Below are 20923 nucleotides of genomic sequence, written 5' to 3' on the forward strand. Positions count from 1 at the left end.
AAGCTCAATTAGTTGAAGTCGACCTGAGTTTGTTGAAGCCACTAAACAAAAAAAGAAGTGATTACTGATGGGCATTTGCTGTCTGAGACGAAAGTAGATACTAATTATCTACTGGAAATGCAGTCGTTTCAAGATAACGGTTACTTAACAAGTGTTTGTCTTTCATGGTTATAACTATAAAAGAATGTGTATCACAATAAGCTCATGATTATTTGTAGATCGCGTCGTTTCGACTGCTTTACTGCAGGTATTCGACTTTTGAAGTCTAGCAGTATTGCAGTCGAAATGTCGCCGCTAAAATTGATAGAGACTCCGTCTATATTGTGAGTCAACCGATTGATCGTTCATTTATCATTTTAGTTACACTTAACATGATTGCCTTTTCAGATTGTACATTATATTGTACCGGGTGGAGGAAATGCACATGCAGGGAGACACCGGGTGAGAACACTTCGTCAATATCCTCATAGTTATTACGTTGATCAATTAGAAGCTTTAGCATTCCCCCTTCGGGCAACCTCCCCGGGCATTTGAACTTTTGAAGATTGATTCGTTCAAATCACCCCCTCCCTCCCTCCTTCCCTGGGCTAAATGGAGTTCAAATGCCCCACCCAAGTGCCAGATTTGATTTTCAATATTTTGATAAAAGGCAATATGAGCGACCGTGACTCACCTGTAAACCTTTTCTTCTGAGCCATCTGTTCGCGAAACTGAACTTTTTACCTTTAAACACCTCCATACTAAAAGATAAAACACGTTAATTCCGCTGGAAAGACTCGAAAGATCTGGTTCAAATTCTCCACTCCACCGAGGTAAGGTTCAAATTTCCACTCCCCGGGCACGGACGACGGTTAATTGCCTGTGGGTTTCCCGGGGACGGTGTTGAATCTTCGAGTTAATTGGTGCATAAGTCGCTCTCGCGGGTATATTAGCTGGGAGGGCCCTTCCCCTTACCCACTCCCCGTTGGAGCTAGCTCCCAGGCTAGTTCATGCCATTGCCTAAGAACCCAGCGTTGAAAATTTCCCAATTATGAATGTCCTAAATTTCTTTCTATTGCAGAGACGATTTGCACTCGCTGGTGCAGACCTATCTGGATTTTTCCCTTCTTGGCCTCAGAGAAGTGATTAACACGAAGGTAACTTCTGCCAACTAGTATTCTTACACAAGAAATTAAGTTTTGTCGTTTGTCGCACAATGTTGTCACTTCTGATGTGGATCATAACATGTCGACGGCATTCTGCTTTTCGTGGAGCAAACTGCAGTCGAAACGTTGCGACCCGCATCGAAAGTGATTTAATCAAGAGATAAACGATATTCCCTCATTTATACGTAATCAGCGAGTTAAAAATAATGTAAATTGCCGGAAATGGCCTTTTAATTCTTTGTTCAATTTGTTGTATTAAAAAGCATCTATGAGAAAGTGAATTTAAGGTTTACCTATCTTACTACTTCGTCACCAGGAACTGGAGTTACAAGTGGTGCGAGAGGTCCTAGAAGTGTTCATTAGAGTGTGCATTTTTCTTGATCAACCCACATTTCTCAGCTTTGTGTTCAAAGCCATAAGTAACAGGCTGGACTATGTAAGTTTTCCAGTTTGTGGCTTTTATGTAAACTCAAAAGATAATGTTACTGTGACAAGGGGCCAATGAAGAACCCAAAAAACAAAATCTCGATGTGCCACCAGTAAATATAAGCGTTCAAATATGGAGAGATTTTAGTTTTTACTTTGTTGGATTAGAAGTTCGCAGGTGTCTATCGACCATTATCCGATTTAGGGTGTAGTCAGGTTAAACCCATGCAATGGTGCGGTTCTATCGACTCCACTGGAAAATTTCTCTTCTTGTTTGATAAATCTTTTGTTCCACAACACATCTTTGTCTGTGTCAAGTTGATTTGTGTTGTAGGCCAATTATTGTTTGTTTACTTTTCATGTTAACCTTACGTCTCAGTTGACGGACTTCAGTTGTAACTTCTTACGATATCAATACACCGCAAAGCAAACAAGTATCTTGTCAAATATCTTGATGTAGTAGGGAGTTCTTGTTTTTTTGAAAGTAATGGATAGCAAGTTGATCGAACTTCAAGCCGTAACATGATGAAACTGCCCAACTTCACTTCTCTTTTTCTTACCTCGTACTCAGGAACCTGACTTGGTGCGTCTTATGAGTGAGGAGGAAGGAAGCAGCAGATTGAACGAGACACCTGATTTACTGATCTTGTCTAACGATATACTGACCAGTCCCGCTGAGGAGCTCGTCATAACAGGCGAAGACGAGGAGGATCCTGGTTAGTGCCTCATGAAATTTACATGTAACTGACCTGAAAAGAGGGTTGTTTGACTCCTGACACGAAAGGGGCTGTCCAAATTTTTGCAGAGTTTTTAATGAAGGGTGAACTCAGAGCAGAGTTGAAAAACCAATGATATTCACCGAGCCGTAAGGCGGCGAGGTGAGTATCCACCTCTTTCACCGACACTTAGGCGAATAACTGTTTTGGCGTGTACAGTGTGTACCACATAAGCTGAATACCTCGCAGATCAAACAGTCTCATGCAGCCATTTTGTTTTTTCTTTGGCTGCCGGGAGATAAAATTAGTAATATGCTAATCATCTCCCGATCAGTCAATCAATGCGCAGGGAAAATCGATGGGGACTTTAGTTTTATACATTTGGTTCAATATTGCTGAACAAGTTTTCCTGAGTGGTTATGGTCTCTTTAGGAGCTGTAGCAACTTTTCTGTCCAAAAAAACAAGAGGCAGCAAGTTCTTTTTAGTCAATGACCAATAGAAGTGCATGCTCTTAACTGGGAAACGAGATTAGCGCATGTGCACAATTGCATGGTTCAAAAAGTGAACGTGGTATTTGTATTCGCATTCAACGGTTAAGGTTCCTGGCGAGTGCTGCACTCAAATACTAGTCTACAGGTTTAAGGGTTAACGAGTTTGGTGTCTTTGACGTCTTCTTTTGATCGATTGTTCAGACGCTGGTCGTGTAATGCAAGAGTCAGTAGCTCTAGACTCTTCACATGAGAGTAGTCGAGGTACAACACGATTGCCCAGCCCAGAAGTAAGCGCGGACAATGAAGAATTCTCTGACTGGGACAGCTGGGAAGATGAAAACGAGGTACAGGTGTAGTTTAAGGACCTTCTTCAGGTTTGAAGATGGGGAGAGGGTGGGGGTGGGGGTGGGGTGGGGTGGGTTGATACTATCAGTCTTCGCTTAGCAGGCCTTATTCTCCTAGTCCCTGGCGTTTCCTCGTCGAGGATTCTCAACTAGCTAGAGCTGAAATTCTTTTTGCAGGAACACAAGAGAATCCCACCATGGTCAAGAATACTTTTTTACGCAGGTTTCCTCAGTTGTTTTGAGTAGATAATGTTATAGAAAACATTTTTCTACATGTATTGTATAGTTAGAGTGACTATCGTGTATAGTCACAGTCATTTAGTGTGTAGTTAGCTTAACATTCCTTTCTACATGTATTGTATAGTTAGAGTGACTATCGTGTATAGTCACAGTCGTTTAGTGTATAGTTAGCTTAACATTCCTTTCTACATGTATTGTATAGTTAGAGTGACTATCGTGTATAGTCACAGTCATTTGGTGTATAGTTAGCTTAACATTCCTTTCTACATGTATTGTATAGTTAGAGTGACTATCGTGTATAGTCACAGTCATTTAGTGTGTAGTTAGCTTAACATTCCTTTCTACATGTATTGTATAGTTAGAGTGACTATCGTGTATAGTCACAGTCATTTGGTGTATAGTTAGCTTAACATTCCTTTCTACATGTATTGTATAGTTAGAGTGACTATCGTGTATAGTCACAGTCATTTAGTGTGTAGTTAGCTTAACATTCCTTTCTACATGTATTGTATAGTTAGAGTGACTATCGTGTATAGTCACAGTCATTTAGTGTATAGTTAGCTTAACATTCCTTTCTACATGTATTGTATAGTTAGAGTGACTATCGTGTATAGTCACAGTCATTTAGTGTATAGTTAGCTTAACATTCCTTTCTACATGTATTGTATAGTTAGAGTGACTATCGTGTATAGTCACAGTCATTTAGTGTGTAGTTAGCTTAACATTCCTTTCTACATGTATTGTATAGTTAGAGTGACTATCGTGTATAGTCACAGTCATTTAGTGTGTAGTTAGCTTAACATTCCTTTCTACATGTATTGTATAGTTAGAGTGACTATCGTGTATAGTCACAGTCATTTAGTGTGTAGTTAGCTTAACATTCCTTTCTACATGTATTGTATAGTTAGAGTGACTATCGTGTATAGTCACAGTCATTTGGTGTATAGTTAGCTTAACATTCCTTTCTACATGTATTGTATAGTTAGAGTGACTATCGTGTATAGTCACAGTCATTTAGTGTGTAGTTAGCTTAACATTCCTTTCTACATGTATTGTAGTTAGAGTGACTATCGTGTATAGTCACAGTCATTTGGTGTATAGTTAGCTTAACATTCCTTTCTACATGTATTGTATAGTTAGAGTGACTATCGTGTATAGTCACAGTCATTTAGTGTGTAGTTAGCTTAACATTCCTTTCTACATGTATTGTATAGTTAGAGTGACTATCGTGTATAGTCACAGTCATTTAGTGTGTAGTTAGCTTAACATTCCTTTCTACATGTATTGTATAGTTAGAGTGACTATCGTGTATAGTCACAGTCATTTAGTGTGTAGTTAGCTTAACATTCCTTTCTACATGTATTGTATAGTTAGAGTGACTATCGTGTATAGTCACAGTCATTTGGTGTATAGTTAGCTTAACATTCCTTTCTACATGTATTGTATAGTTAGAGTGACTATCGTGTATAGTCACAGTCATTTAGTGTGTAGTTAGCTTAACATTCCTTTCTACATGTATTGTATAGTTAGAGTGACTATCGTGTATAGTCACAGTCATTTAGTGTGTAGTTAGCTTAACATTCCTTTCTACATGTATTGTATAGTTAGAGTGACTATCGTGTATAGTCACAGTCATTTAGTGTGTAGTTAGCTTAACATTCCTTTCTACATGTATTGTATAGTTAGAGTGACTATCGTGTATAGTCACAGTCATTTGGTGTATAGTTAGCTTAACATTCCTTTCTACATGTATTGTATAGTTAGAGTGACTATCGTGTATAGTCACAGTCATTTAGTGTGTAGTTAGCTTAACATTCCTTTCTACATGTATTGTATAGTTAGAGTGACTATCGTGTATAGTCACAGTCATTTAGTGTGTAGTTAGCTTAACATTCCTTTCTACATGTATTGTATAGTTAGAGTGACTATCGTGTATAGTCACAGTCATTTAGTGTGTAGTTAGCTTAACATTCCTTTCTACATGTATTGTATAGTTAGAGTGACTATCGTGTATAGTCACAGTCATTTGGTGTATAGTTAGCTTAGCATTCCTTTCTACATGTATTGTATAGTTAGAGTGACTATCGTGTATAGTCACAGTCATTTAGTGTGTAGTTAGCTTAACATTCCTTTCTACATGTATTGTATAGTTAGAGTGACTATCGTGTATAGTCACAGTCATTTGGTGTATAGTTAGCTTAACATTCCTTTCCTCATCTGGCTAAGGGCAAAAAACAGATTAAAATAGGTTTCATGGCTACTTATTGTTTATCGTTAAGTCTCGTGTTTGATATTGTTTGTTTTTGCTTCCTATTGTAGAATGAAACTGTCCTTATGAGGTTGTTTTCGGAATTTCTGCGTCAAATAAGTCAAGTCTATCAATCAAGAAGCGCGGAAGGTTTGTAATTCTCCTTTTTAGAAGAGTTCTCAGCATTTATGGGGAGGAACTCATCTCCCATAGATTCCTTTTTTCCTTGCTCGGTACAAATGAGTAACATCCCTCTCTGACTTTCATTTTTCCTCTTAAACCAACCATTTACATTTCTTTTAGGAAACAAATGGAAAGAAGGAGTTATATAACGCCTTTTGGTATTTATTTGTAGGCTATTCTGTATTTCGAGAAGAACTTCTCAAGTGTGGGGATACAGATCAGAAGGCCATAACAAAGTAAGCACAGTTGTTGGGTTACCGGTAGAGTTGAGTTAACGCAATTGTTATTTAAACAAGTTTGTACAAGAAGAATTTAGATATATGAAAATTCACATATTTGCACTGCGGTGGAGAGATGAAATTAGAAGATCCTCGCAGCTAAGAACACTACTGAAACTAGTAGTTGTAAATAGGACCTGAAAAAATTCAGGCCCGTACGGGATTTGAACCCATGACCTCTGCGATACCGGTGCAGCGCTCTACCAATTGAGCTAACAAGCCAACTGGGAGCTGGTCAATGAAATTTGTACAAGATTTACAAAACACTTTCATTCTGAAGCAGAAACATTTTTCTCCGTTCAGTCTAATTTAAATATTAAAAACTTAGATAGATCGCTCCACTTGTTAACGTTGCAGAGTATTGGTTGGTTCGCCTGCGAACAGGCCTTTATTATAAACGCTGCAAGACACGCGTTTCTCCGCCCGCGGGCAGACGGGCGACTAATCAGGGAGAGGTTAGCCCCTAGACCCCTCGCTAGTTCGCGTTGCGCAAGGCCTTATAGTTTCCGGGGGGGAGATACGCTGTTGCCGGAACGCCATTAATGTAGGCCTGCTCACAGGCTATTGATGGATATACATTCTAAACCTAACGGACGGAAATTCTACCTATTTCAGAAACTTGCGCTATTAAATTTAGGTGATTACTTTATTTCCCTGTTATGATGTTTCTGTGTTTTCGTCTCTCCTAAGCATAATGTCGTTCCAAGGTTGACAGACCCGAGTCCCGCTTACTTGGTAAACATCACTGGAGTGTGAGTTGAAAATGTCTGATTGATGGCACCGATTCTTAAACGAATGACTGACTGCCGCAAGAAATGAAACGAAGCTGATGGAAAGATGGAATGTTCCCGTGTTGTTTCACTTGCTTCATCAGAGAGACAAAACGGAAAGTGTGTACAATTTGTCTACGCGACTTGTTGTCTGTCGTTTGATAATGTTTCCTGACATAAATGAATCACGGTTTTGGCTTTTTGTAGTTTGTTTGCAAGTGTACAGCTGTTTACAACAATATGTTGTAGTTGCTACTCTGTACGCAGCCAGGTAGCGGTTGATAACACACGAACCGAAGTTAATACTCATTGAAGGATCGTTTTTGTCAGTCTCATTTTTTATAATAATAGACGTTTTGCCAAATCTAGGCATGCCTGGATTTTTATTAAAGAGAGGAAGGAGCTTAAGAGCACCAGAGCGTAAGATAAACTTACAATCTTATCGTCAATTTTCAAAGTCGTGTATCCGCCTTCCATTTAATTTTAGCACGAGGTAATCGGACAGCATTAAAATGTTTGTGGCTACTCCTCAATAGGAAAGAGCAGAAAGGATAGTTCATGACTCGCGTTGAAAACGCGAAAGTTACTTGTTTGAAGAGCGGCACCTTTTGAAAGTTGAGCTCTGGGTTACAAGACTGAGAGGCATGGTGTTGGAAATATTAGGGGTAACTGCTGCATTGACCCTAAAGAACACGTAGCGCGTTAACAATATTGGTGTGGATTTTGTGGTTCAAAGGGAAGGTTATATGGTCATTCAACATCCTAATTATCATGTTGGTAAAACATCTGAAATAAATGTTTATGTCAGTTAATGGCCCGTGCGTAAGAAGTCATCGTGTATGAAATAATTTGTACTTCGTACTCGTCGGCGAGACTGTCACGTCACTTTTGCTAACATGCGTTCTTGTAGCTTTATTTTTGGTTTGTTCCACTGATATGTACCATTTTCCCGTTAACGACGATCCTGCAAGGGCCTATATGTTTTTGCATTTCACTTGATTTTGAATGCAACAATAAACTCCATTACAGAGCTGTGTCCTCTTGTTGTGGATTGATAATTACTGAGTTCACGTAACTACTCGGCGCAGGACTGGTTCTAAGAACTGATGGATTAACCCGAATGACACTATTACCACCGATAAGCAATCCCTTCAGCGAAGCACGGTAGGTACCATTTGTGAAGGCATACACGAATGGGTTATAAATCACAGACGCCTTTGCCATCAGTTCAGGAATTTCCGCTTCCCCGGATGAAAGCACGTGATGACCATTTACAAGAGCAGCTATGCTTACTACACAGTACGGTAACCAGCTTACCACGAACGCGGCTATAGAGAAAGAAGTCATGCGCACTAGCCTCATTTTAGATTTCATTCGACATGCGCGGATCATTGGGTTTCCTTCCAGAGGTACTCGTCGAATCACCCTGCGGAAAAGAATAGAAATGGGAAACGGAATGTGGAAGCAGACAGACGAAGTCCGGAAAGAGGGAGCTGAAGAAGTGTGGTCAGTCTTAAACATCTCTGCATGGGGGCTGCAGTCCCTTTTGACATATTTGAATCCGCCCGTTTACTTCCCCAGTTTTGAAAAAAAAGATATTAATACTGACATGTAGCAGAGTATGGAAGTTGAGTACCGTTCATGACAGTTTCTAGCCTCGTTTATTCATGTGTTCCAAACAATATGCGTTGGTTAAAGTACCGAGGTAATTTGTATGAAACAAGAATATTTGCTACGATTTGAGATTATTTTGAGTGTTAAGCGATTACGCATGGTCTCTATAGCGTGATGACTACATGGTCCCCTTTGTATCCCCAGTAGTTGGGTAGTATTGTTTACGCGGGGTAATCACCGGTAAAGCCGTGACACATTTTGGTGCCTTCCGATCTACGGAGATCATTTAGACTGGAAATAAAAAGGAAAGTGGCTTTCGACTGAAAAAGTTTGGAGAAGCAGGGTCATGTTGAAATGTTGTCTTTTCTATTTGGCCAAATAATTGCTAAATAATATTACATTAAGTCTCATGCCTGTTAGCCACCTTGTGCTCTGAAATCAGTACGTATAGTCTCCATGCTGTTCTCTGTGCATTTCTTAATGTGCTGAGAAGGAGAATTTGTTTAACAATCAAGAGCTCCGTTAGTTGGTCATCATTTCCGTCATTCTCACGACCTTACTGTGTGATTCGTGGAATTAGATGCTGGTCACTCCTAGGGGTGAAAGGGTTAATGACACTCACCAGCTAAGAAAGCTAACTGATATTGTGTGGAAAAACACAACTGATATTTCGTCATACGGTTAGGGTAATTTGAATCTAACGACTCAACATGCATTAATTGATGCACACGTACCTATAGATCATGTAATGGAACGTCCCAATTACAGTAAGCGGAAGGAAAAAGCCAAATACCAATAGGAAGGCAATATACGCTACGCTCTCCGGCTCTGAACTTGTCCACTCAGGGGCGCAGCTTATGCCAGCTTCACCTGGTACAGCCCTGGTCCAACCAATCACAGGAGGAAGATTAAGTAATATCCCGTATAACCACGTACTTAACACTAGCAGAGACATATTTTTAGCATGTATTTTAGGTTTTGGCAAAGTCTGTTTGATACCGTGATACATAACGCCGCTCATCACAGTTAATGTAGCGATAGTGGTTATACCAATGGCGCCATTTGCGAAGGCGGACCACTTGCATCGCAGCGATCCCTCCTTAAGCTGTTTACCAACGAGATTCGACGCAATTACCACGGGGTACACTACGATAACCATGAGAATGTCTCCGACTGCTAAGTTGATCATAAGAGGAGTCAAGACTTTCTTGCGGTGCTCGCGGTAGTGAAGAATTATCAGAGTTAAGACATTTCCAAGGAATCCAACAGTTACAACAGCAAACATGACCACGGCATACGCGAGGTACATAGCGCGCCAGTTGAAAGATTTTCCTCCTGGTAAGCTGTGAGTACCTTTTGTAGTAATATTATCCATGGATGCAAACTGCTGGGCTCATCAGTTACAGGAAACCTGGGCAAAGAGACAAACAAATCAAAATTTTGCGTCAAAATAAAGAAAACCTCCAATTAAATAAAACCTGAATGAAGCAAAGTTACGCTTGCATATCGCGAAAAATCTATCCCTGCAGGCACATTTTTCGATTGCAAACCGTGGTAATCGTCTCTGATTCTTAAATAAACTCAATCTTGTTTTGTACTGCATGGTTTAATGCAACCTTTTCGATATTTCTCCCCATTCGCTAACACTTGATTAAAGCTTTTCCGTCAAGTAATGACAATTTTCAATGTCCCTGGTAGACAAAGGCTGAGTAGGTATAAATAGACCGTAACAACACAAGGATGTTTTTATAGCGTCCCACGCTAATGTCATAAAGGAAGTGATTGCCTTCATGCACACACCATAGCGTGGGATGTAAGGTGCTATTACTGACATGATAAGAGGTTAAGAGCTTAGCGTATTAATAAGGGCAAAAGCAAGGTGCAGATGTATTTAACAGTGTTGCCATTAATGTGAAAAGGGATTTGTGATTAACTTAGCTATTTTAACACCGTGTAAACGGCATTGGATGGAATCTCGCTGTTTTGAAGCCAGAAATTTTATTATATTTGGCTCATTCTGGTAGTTTATCACTGTTTTTTAAATTTTATGTCGGGCTGACCTTGAGAAGTTGATGAACTTGACCAAGTACTGGCTTGCCCTTGCCGGGTTTGATACAGATGGGCATATTAAGAGATTGCCTGAGTGGTGTAATTGAAATTTTGAGACAAAATCCTGAATAAACCAAAATATCGAGCCTGGCGGCATGATTTGTTTTGTCTCGTTCTACAGAGCATTTTAACAGGAGATTAATAGTACATACAGCCTTTATATAAAGAACATTCAACTCTATAAATCACTTCAGTTCTTCCTGTATTTCACCCTGAAGTGGGACTATGCTAAAGTGGTACTTCCAGTTGTACCTCAGAGTAGCGGCTAAGCAAGCAATGTCGGGATGAACAAGAGATTCCAAACGTGAACAACATCCTCTAAAAATCTTATTTTTGTACAATTTATTGGCCTGGTTGAGCGCAAAACCTCCCGCAAGCCTGCCTTTTTTCCCGAATTTTCAGTGTAATTACCAAAACATGGTGAAACGGAAAATAAACGAACGATAATTTCTTGAATCACGGTTTGCTGCTGATTACAGTTATAAGCAACAGGCGTGTATGTTGTATGTTGATATTTAATCAAACATTTTAGTGAATCCTAGCTAACGTTTCGAGCGTTAAACCCTTCGTCGTTCGCTCTAACCAAGGGCTAAAGCTTGAAACTCTTAATGGTGGCCAATTTACGTTATCAACAGGTTAATAATGCTAAATTACCCTGTTAAGGGAAACGGTTCGAGATGAGGGGAATTCGAGTTAGAAGATAAGAATTCACTAAAAACCTTTCTTCTTAGGAGATAATTTTAACCTGGCAATGCAACAAGTAATTCATGGAATACGACGATCGCAAAGACAGTGATTACAGGTGAAAATCGCGAGCGAATTTCGCCACTGTTTGATGTACGGGCTCGCTTGGCAAGTTTTGAACCGATTGCGGCGCTTTTTTCCCTTCGATATCGTTTTCAAGCTTCATTTTGAAGAGTTATGTAATAGTATTTCATAATGAAATTTGATTGGCCGACTTCACCGGCTATTCGCAGCAGTGAGCTATGGAAATCGCACGAATGGGTGCGCAAGGTAAATGCTAGCGAATTTAATCATCGACATTAATCAGGTCGCAGCGATCGTCCAGAATTGAAATCACTTCACCGCCGGGCACCAGTTGACGATTCTTGCCGACACGATCGAGTTAACGCGAAATTCGAGTTTGCCAAGTTTGGGTCAGTGAGGACCTACTTAAGTTTTAGAGGCAAACACCAGATTATTGTGTTCATTGTTTTCGAACTTTTTGAAAAACATAATAGCTTTTGGGTATATTAAAATTTCTTTTGAATCAGTCATTCCTTTTATTCATTTAAATCGCGGCAGGTAGGTCGAGTATTACTGACTTTCTCAGCATTGAAAATAATTGCTAAATATAGATAACAGAGAATTTAAGCAGGGCACCTGCTATTCCAAACGTTACAGACAGTTTCCGACGTTTTCAAGTGCCGGGTTTTCAAGGTTGTGGCAGTAAATATATTTCTCCATATTAGCGGTTCGCATAACCTGTGGAAATCAACCTGGATAGCCTCGAACCAGTCACGAAAACGTTGTGCGAGTGTCTCGTGGTGAGCAAAAGAGAAAAACTGATTTAACGGTGTTCCGTTAATTGTCAAAGCCTACGCTAAGCATATTAAAATTCTGAAAAGAAGAAAAACACACGCAAAAAAGGAGAGGCTTCTTTAGTGGTCTTTCATTTTTTGCTTTTTTAAATGACTTATTACATAAAGCAGAAGAAATCTGAAATGCATACTTGGATATTTGACATTGCACGGAACTGATTCCTTCAGTTTTCAACAGACTCTAAAAATTGTTCTGGTTTTTTTAATTACTAAAGCACTTGTGTAGTAGCTTTTTTAAGGTTCTACGCGATGTTTTGAAAGCAGCAATGATTTCAATCTGTTTTGAAGGAGATTGGTTCTACGTTAATAATATGTTAAGGGCATTCTCTCAGATCTGTTTGAAAAGAATGGTGACTTTATTCCACGAGAGATTTTTTGTTAACTCGAAATAGATAAACCTTTCACTTATAAAACCTACCTTTTGACTCGACTTAGTGTTAATGAAGATGACAGGTAGTGAGAAGCCGGCGCGGTATTCTTGTTCAGTTTTCTCATACGTGGTGAACCCGAACTCTTTACAATACAGCAGTTCTCCTATAATTAAGAGATGTTTGCCATGTACTGCTTAAGTGTCCACTCACTTGTTTTGAAAAAGGCGTAGAAAGTGTTATTTCTTGCTAAAATATTTAAGTGCAGGTTTAAATGACAGGTAGAAACCTGTCCAGAATTTTTCTGCACGTTCGAATACGGTCAGTAGGGTACACATGTGGTTTTGTTAATTCAAAATATACCATTTTATTCAAAAACCGGATTCAAAAAGTCTAATAAATAATGCAAGCTGAAAAGGTTTTTAGTCAATTAAGGGAAATATTGCGACAAAGACCTTTATCAAGACTAGATAAAAAAGAATCGGTCTTTGTTTTAGAAGAGACTTTTGGATCGACATTAATGCTTAAGATATGACGAGGAAGATGTGTTCTTTATCCTTTAGTGGTTTCGACGACTATTTTAATACATACTTTTCATTCTAATAGTCAGTCATAACTTAGCAGTAAATGACGTTCCTCTGGTTCTTAAATGCCACATGTTCCAATAAACACACTTGGTATATTTCATTCATCAAGAACCTTTTCTGAGATGTCAAAACAACAGAGGCATCGGAGCTTTTGTTATAGGGGGCTTTTTGATTTAGAGTATTACACAAGAGCGGACATTGAAGATAATTTAAACTCCCATTAGCCGTTCCAGGTCAATATTAAAAAGTGGTTTGGATTTTAATACCTCAGACTGAGAGAAAGTTGCAATTTTTGTTTTTTATAAAGGTAAACGACTCTACAGAAGCACGTCACACATCAATGAAATCTTTCCAGCCAGCTAGTCTTGAAGAATTCAGATAGTGATATCAAATATCTTAATTTTGTTTTTGTTTGCGGTACAGTTTTAGTCGCTGATAAAAAATAATATAAGATTTAGAATAACAACTTTGAGCACTTACTGTACCAATTATGGTAAAGTGATTCCAATTCCGGATTTAAAAATTGATTGTATGGTTTTTTTTTTTTATTTTTCCGGCGGTTGAGTCGTGTTGCACATTTGACACCTCTCATTTCGACGGGCGAACGTGTGGTAAAAATTGCGGACTTCTCTGAAATCGTTCCATTAGAACAAAGAAAAATTATTTCTAATAGTCCCTGATAAATGGTAAATTTGAAGTCTGTGATAGGCTGCAATAATATCGTTTCAAAAACAGTTGAAGATGTATGGATATTTCCAGACTTAGCAGTCTCAGCGCCGAAGGCAGGATTCTTAGAGTAACTCTATTTACAAGAAAGAAAGAACACCTTTCTCGTTTGCTCCGAAACAACGGTTTCAAGAGAGTAAAACGTCACTCTTTTCAATGAACGTTCTATCCATGAAGTCTTAAACGCAAGTATTAATAATTACCTTCTTCCGGCGCTTCCTCCGATCATCTACATTTCAATAGAGATCCGTAGGTTGATGCAATTATGACAGATCAAAGGAAAGTTAACCATTTTGTCGAACTTTGACTTGCTTAGCGCACATTACTCGTTGAAAAGACTTCAGAAGTTATAACAGAGAGTATTAAAATCGATTTTTGGTTCACTCTAGCGTTTCGGGTGAGTTTTTATTGCCGGACTAAGTTTGAAAACTTCCCCTTGTGTCTTCAAGGCGCAATCCCACAATTTTAGGATACATCGTAGTCCAAAGTAAAAGGATTTACACTGACAGACAAATCCTAATACAGGATTTTTATCGTTTATCGTTTGTAGTTTGAATTTGTTCTTAATGACTTACAATGAGTGGGAAAAGTCTTTCTCTCGTTCTACTCCTTTTTAACTCGTGAATTGCGCGCATGTGCAAGAGCGAGTTATAGATATGATGTGGGGAATAGAATTCGCTCGCTCGCTCGATTGGTCGATTCCTGTAAACTTTTTTTAGATTTTAGGCTTTTGAGTGCATTTGATAGTTTTTGGCGAGCAATAAACAGACGAAATGGCGACCTTTGTTGCTAAGAATAGTGGTGGGGTGAAAAAGGAGCCAATGATAATCTTAAAAGAGTTTTTTTTTTTCGTTTTAGTTTCAACAAGCGGCGCCAGCGACTGGCAGGCATGCAAGGATTCACACTGAAATAACAGAACAACCTTCGTTTTTCATAAAATTGTAATTTACAATCCTTGAACCTGAAAACAATCCGAAGATTCATTGAAAATATCACTTACTGCTAAGAGCTCGGAGTTTACAGATGTTCACAACTTTTTCTGTTATAGCGTGAGATTGAGGACAAAATTGATCATTACGTTTCGTCGCGTGTGTTTTTCCTGTGTGAAGCAACAGAAGATGCCGGCGACTGACGAAATAACAAGTTAACACGAAAATCAAATAACACCTAAAAAAACAATTTTAGCTACTGATTTTCAGTGAATTTTTAAAGAACAATTTTCTTTTAAGTTTCAAGACAATTTGAAGATTCAACATACATACAACGTACTAAAATGCGAAAGTTACACACCACAAAATTGATAAATAGGCCTGAAATGAAATTCTATCTTGTTATTGATTATACGTTGCCTAGCACGTGACTTAAATCTACCCAGGCGGAGATCCAAAATGACGGTGGCAGGCTTGGCTTAGATATATCACTCAAAACTCGTTCCCGTTTGTCTCATTTGATGTTTTCATTAAGACAGTATTGCCTTGATTTTCTAATATTTACAACGAAAGACAGTAAATTTCACTTTTCACCCACATTTACTTCCAACCTTTTCTTTTGAACCAGAAACAAAAATGATAGACGTTTAAAACACATGACATCATCCACCTTGTAAAATGTAATAGCTAATTGTAATGCCTTCTTATCCCAACGTTACTTTGTTTCTTTGCGACATTAGCGAACACTGAACTACTGCTTGTACTCTAGATATGACAATCAACCACAAAATTCCCTAAACCAGATAACATTGAACATAATCTAAAAAATCATGTGTCAATTCACGAGTTTGCTCACAGAGCACTTTGATTATTATTTGTCTCCTCTCCCCCATTTCAATGTTGCCTGTTGTTACCAAAACGCTAACGAATTTGTTGCAACTTTTGCCACTCATGTAGCTTCCAGGAAGCTCACATTCATAAGGAGGTCATATGTTCGATTCCTGTTAAGAGTATTCAGTTTTTTTTTCTTGCGTATGACTCGTGGTAATATAAAAATAAAATCTTCCGCCGATCACGTGAAAAGGAAGTAGCGGAGCGTTTCGTGGAGGATAATGGAGTGTAACCCTGCTTTAAAGTTGCGTCAAAATTTCAGCCTAAATTAGGAAAGAAAATAGAGATCAGAAAGGAGTTTTGTGTCCTTTGTGAAAAAGTTGGGAAACACCACTGCTTGAATTTTTGTGTCTTCACAGGATTAAAGTTAAAGACCTACGAAAATCAATCATCACAAGTTTAAAAAACATGTATTCTCGTTTATTGCGGCTTCTTTTTTTTTTTTTTTTTTTTTTTTTTTCATTCCCAAACACAGCTTGAGAATTTTGTCGAAGCCTGACAGCCTGAGAATCTTACTCCATTTCAAAACTTAATTGAAATCAAAAGTATGTCTATGTTGCGGTTTCCTTCATCATATTTTTTTCAAATGGCACTAAGCATTTATAAAATTAGTGCAGTGTTTGAGCGGAATTTTGAAACGTAGCCAATGGAGAATTACGCAGAATTACGTCGACAGCGAGGTGCAATAAACGACCGAAATTGTTGTAAAAGATACTGTATGGCATTCAATGTTATTTTCATCCAATCCGTTATTTGACAATAATTTATACCCTTAAACCCCCTTGTTAAATCTAGTGGTTATGTTTCAATCAATTCAAAGCTTCAACATCCCCACGAGCAACCCCCTACGCATTTGAACTTTTAATGATTGTTTTTTTTTTTCAAATTCCCCCTTCATTCCCCTCCCCCCAAACCCGGACAAAAAAATGTGTTAAAATGCCCCACTCACGCTCAGAAAATGCTCGCGAAAGTGAACTATTTAGCCCAAACACCTCCATATTTAAAGATATAACACTTGTGTTCTGGTTCGAAATCTCCCACTCCAGCCAAATACGTTTCAAATTTTCCACATCCTGGTCACGGACGACGGTCAAATGCGTATGAGTTGGCTGGCAGGGAATGTTGAAGCTTCGATCGACCGGTGCATTAATATAATGTTTATGTTATGTTCTGGAAGTGTAACAACTAGATGTTGAAAATTTGAACTAACCGCTATGAGTTATGAGAATGGGTTTTGGGACTGTTATGTCTTTCATATGGGATTTCGTGGTTGATTTTCCCACGCGGGGTAACGCGTGCTTGGATAACTGTATGACCAACCGAGCGGATCTGTTCGGTCAAGCATATTCCATACATATGCTTATTAAGACAGACCATGAAGGCTTTGTTTTACCGGCGGGATTAAAGCTTAAACCTATGCGCCGCAAAGTTCTTGTGCGGGACTGTAGGGAACATCGGAAACAGTCATTTTATATGGCACTCACTGCGCTGGACTGGAGTGACGTCCTCAATGAGGTGGACATAAACAAGGCGGTCGAGGTGCTTGAGGTAAAGATTCGTGCAGTGATGAATAAGTTTATGCCGCAAAAATCTGTACGCATGTCATCGCGTGACCCAGTTTGGATGTCCCCATTAGTCAAGTGTATGCTGAGGACTAAGTCCCATATATCTTTAAAGAATAAGGAACGCCTGTCTTTATTTAATAAGCGCATTTCTGAGCTGATAACCGAGAACAGAAGAAAACTGGCTGCCATTGGTAGCGGTGAGTGGTGGAAGGGCGTGGACGCCCTATCGCAGCGTCGCAGGTCATCGTTGATAAATTTGGACAAGAACTCTCTAGTTCGTCTGAACGACTACTTCGCCAACCTGTGCTATGATGACACTTACGTTAGACCTAGTGATATGGATATCCCGGACAGTGTAAAGCCCCCGAAAATATCTGAGCGGTGTGTCTGGAATACCTTAGTTCATGTAAAGAAAACCGCAACGGGACCAGACGACCTCCCGTACTGGATCTGGAAAGACTGTGCTGAGCTACTCACGCCAATCGTCACTCACGTTTGGAATCTGTCGCTGTCTACTCATACATGGCCAGACTCCTGGAAAAGGGCAAATGTTAATCCTCTCCCCAAAGTGAACATGCCTATAGAGGACTCAGACTACCGTGGTATTAATGTTACTCCCGTTATTGCCCGGTTGTTTGAGAAGGTCGTGTATCGTACACAAGCACAGTCAGTCATTGAGAGCAACTTGAGCCACACCCAATTTGCATATAGACAGGCGGGTAGTTGCACAAATGCCTTGCTCGCTATCCAGCACCAGACATACAAGTATTTAGATAGTAGTGACTATAGCGCAGTGCGAATTTTTACCATGGACTTCAGTAAGGCTTTCGATTTTGTGAACCATGCTATTTTGTCTGCCAAACTGAAACAGCTACCTCTAAATCCGTACATTATCAATTGGTATCATAGTTTCCTCTATGCAAGACAACAACGTGTTGTTAGTTATAATTTTTTAGGACAGTGGAAACTTGTCAATAGAGGAACCACACAAGGTAGTGTAAGCGGACCGTATCTTTTTAATATATTTTTGAACGATTTGGAGATTTTTTTTAATGGTTGCCCTGTGCTTTTTAAATATGCCGATGATTCCACTATTCTTTCACCTATCACTAGGAATAGTGACCCGTCTGCCGACTTAGTAGGACAGTTCTTAACATGGTGTAAAGACAATAGAATGGTCTGCAACCCTTGCAAATGTAAAGAGCTGGTTGTTAGAAAGAAAAATCATAATGTACTCTACTCCCCAATTAATAATATTCCCCAATGTAATAGCTTCGTTTTACTAGGAGTAACTTTACAGAGTGATGGAAAATTTGATGAGCATGTAAGAACTAAGCTTGTCAAAGCAAACAAGTGTTTACACGTCCTACGAACATTGAGAAAGGAACATTACTCTCAGGCAGAGATTGATCATCTTTTTATATCGATTGTTTTGGCTAATTTTAGCTATGCACTTTCAGTCTATGGGGCATCTGAGTCCGATCTTACGGTTGTACAAAATTTTTTAGACCGATGTCATAAATGCGGTTTTATCTCATTTCCAGTTTTTATCAAGAACCTTTTAAACAAACAAGACAGAAACATTTTGAAGAAACTAAAATCAACGGATTGCCACCCCCTGAAAGATATCATTCCTGTCCAAAAGACATATCTACACAATCTCAGGAAAAAAGGCTGCGCGCGCCCGAAAATTAATACACAGCGCTTTATGAACACATTTGTAAATAGGTTGATATTTAAGCTCCATTTATTGTAATGATATACTTTTTAATTCATAATATGTATGTAGATTTCTGTAGTTTTTTCAATTCATTGTAACATAAGATATGTAGTTTTATCTTATGATGGAATAAAGACCTTATTATTATTATTATTATTATTATTATATGAAAGAGGTTTCCTGAGCTTCCATCCTTCTACTCGTTCATTAATCCTGGATCATGTGTAGCACCTGCGACCTTCTGAAGTTCTTAAATCGCTATTACCGAATTAAGAATTTGTCAGTGAAACCTTGAGAAACAGACCATTCTCAGTTTATTTCCGAAGATGAGGAGCGTTTATTATCAAGTGGCTTCATTTCAGTCATTACAATGATAACAATGATATCGAAAAGTATCACAATTTTTTCCTCATTATGATTATACTCAAAACATTACCAAAATGTTCGAACGTGAATGTTTACCACCAGCCCAGTTTAGTGGTATGGTGGAAAATCAAATGACAAGAAAATATTTTACTGATATTTCAAGCGGGGGGTAACCATTGCAATCTAATCTGTGACCATCTGGTAACCATTTTACCTCAGCCTAATTGAATAGTGGAAAATTGTTTTCTTTTCAAGAGCAAAAATTGCGACGGCTCGTGGCCAATCGCCAAAATAATCCAATGACCCATGGCCAAATAATCTTCCCTCAGTTTGAATCAGTTTACTTTTCCTATACTGACTTCTTGTAGAAATTTGTGTCTTCTCTGTAGTTTTTTGCGGCTTAATTTCTCTATTTAAAATGCTCTTTACCGTTATTTTTTGTGATAAAATGAATAATTATTCCAAGATAATAAATACGGTGGACTCTTGTCATTCTTCAAATAAACCATCAAAATACGCAAAAGTTTGGTTTAAAATAGTGCTTTCCTTAATGAATAGGGACAATCAAAAAAGGAAATTTTCGTCTTCATCTGTTTTCCTAGAATTCAAAAACTATAAAACGCGTCGGGAAGTAAATTGTCATTCCTTTTTCAAACTGTTCTTCTCTTTATATGGGGGTTTACTTTTGATGAAACGAATTTTTCCGAAGGAGCAAATATAACAGACTCTCCCCATTCTTCAGATAAAATAGCGAGATACGATGAAATTCTCAAAAATTCAGAGCTTACCTTTGTGAATCAAATGGTGACATCCACAAAGGAAATCCACCCTCACTGATCTGTTTCCCTGTGAGTCAAAATTGAATCTTGAAACGCGTGTGAAAATAATTATGTTGTTCCTTTGTCAAACCGTTTCTCGTATTCAATGAGGATTTACTTAGCAAGCCCATATTCGATACTTTAAATCAGGCCACAATATTCGCGTTATGTTAACATTACACTTTCGTGAGAAAGTTTCCCATTTGATCATTGTCTTGCTTTTCCTCAAATCTCTTCTGGGTGTTTTAGGGAAAATAAATATTTTATACCCAAGGTCTTGGGATCATGCTAGAATATGGAGTCGATCGATAAGGCGAGAAGAAACCACAATGTAAACACATCGCCGTGAATGGGTATGAAAAATGTCAGGTGTGCTGAAAATATTTTTCGCCAACAACTTTGTAAGCAACATGCACGGGAAAGTGAAATGCAAATTTCATTTGCAGGCGCAAAAAGTACTTTTAATGAAGACTGATCAATAAAAAACAAAGAGCGAGACGTCAGAGAATAGAAAGAAGCCTTTGAATATTAATATAATTTTTCATGTAACTTAAACCAGATTCTTCAGTCAAAACGTTTTTGCACGAAAAGTATTGCATCACAATCTTTCCGAAATCTTGTCAATTGAAACCTTAAATAAGCCAAGCACACATCAGTTGCAATAAATCGAATTTTTTTCCTGATATTGCTGCAAAGTGAATCTTTTTTTTCAAGCAGACAATCTTTTTTTTTCCACTAGAATCCAGTTGCGCCGCTAATGACGCAGACAGTTTGTGTTTTTTAAAGC

At 38.6% G+C, this 20923-nt stretch overlaps 2 protein-coding genes across 7 annotated transcripts in view; one reads left to right on the forward strand and one right to left on the reverse strand.

Annotated features, from left to right (window-relative positions):
• Positions 1-7872, forward strand: part of LOC113682722 (uncharacterized) — a 28994-nt gene extending 21122 nt beyond the window's left edge. For all 5 annotated transcript variants that reach the window (XM_089201590.1, XM_027199886.2, XM_027199887.2 and 2 more), the window contains 8 exons: positions 388-441; positions 1061-1136; positions 1462-1581; positions 2143-2287; positions 2981-3123; positions 5683-5761; positions 5967-6030; positions 6763-7872. In XM_089201590.1, coding sequence (XP_089057716.1) covers positions 388-441; positions 1061-1136; positions 1462-1581; positions 2143-2287; positions 2981-3123; positions 5683-5761; positions 5967-6030; positions 6763-6784 — 703 coding nt within the window. In that variant the 3' untranslated portion in view covers positions 6785-7872. The remainder of the gene's footprint in view (positions 1-387; positions 442-1060; positions 1137-1461; positions 1582-2142; positions 2288-2980; positions 3124-5682; positions 5762-5966; positions 6031-6762) is intronic.
• LOC113682723 (melanopsin) lies at positions 7209-20446 on the reverse strand. Of its 2 annotated transcripts, none has more exons than XM_027199891.2 (3): positions 12585-12722; positions 9191-9867; positions 7209-8268 (listed from the first exon to the last, which is right to left on the reverse strand). In XM_027199891.2, exons 2-3 carry the CDS (start codon positions 9829-9831, stop codon positions 7866-7868), a joined length of 1044 nt encoding a protein of 347 aa, XP_027055692.2. In that variant the 5' UTR covers positions 9832-9867; positions 12585-12722; the 3' UTR covers positions 7209-7865. The 2 variants fall into 2 exon arrangements, with proteins under 2 accessions (XP_027055692.2, XP_027055691.2); XM_027199890.2 differs by lacking the exon at positions 12585-12722 and adding an exon at positions 20107-20446 and having other exon boundaries at positions 7732-8268.
• Positions 20447-20923: the final 477 nt, after the last annotated feature.

This window comes from Pocillopora damicornis, chromosome 3 (assembly GCF_964200805.1).
Source record: "Pocillopora damicornis chromosome 3, jaPocDami1.2, whole genome shotgun sequence".
In the NCBI taxonomy this organism is placed as follows: domain Eukaryota; kingdom Metazoa; phylum Cnidaria; class Anthozoa; order Scleractinia; family Pocilloporidae; genus Pocillopora; species Pocillopora damicornis.

Bases quoted from the DNA above. Each gene is read 5' to 3' on its own strand.
- LOC113682723 (XM_027199891.2), bottom strand. From the start codon at position 9,831: ATGGATAATATTACTACAAAAGGTACTCACAGCTTACCAGGAGGAAAA. The intron at 8,269-9,190 runs GTACGTGTGCAT...TCTTTTCCGCAG, and splicing joins TTCCATTACATGATCTATAG to GGTGATTCGACGAGTACCTC.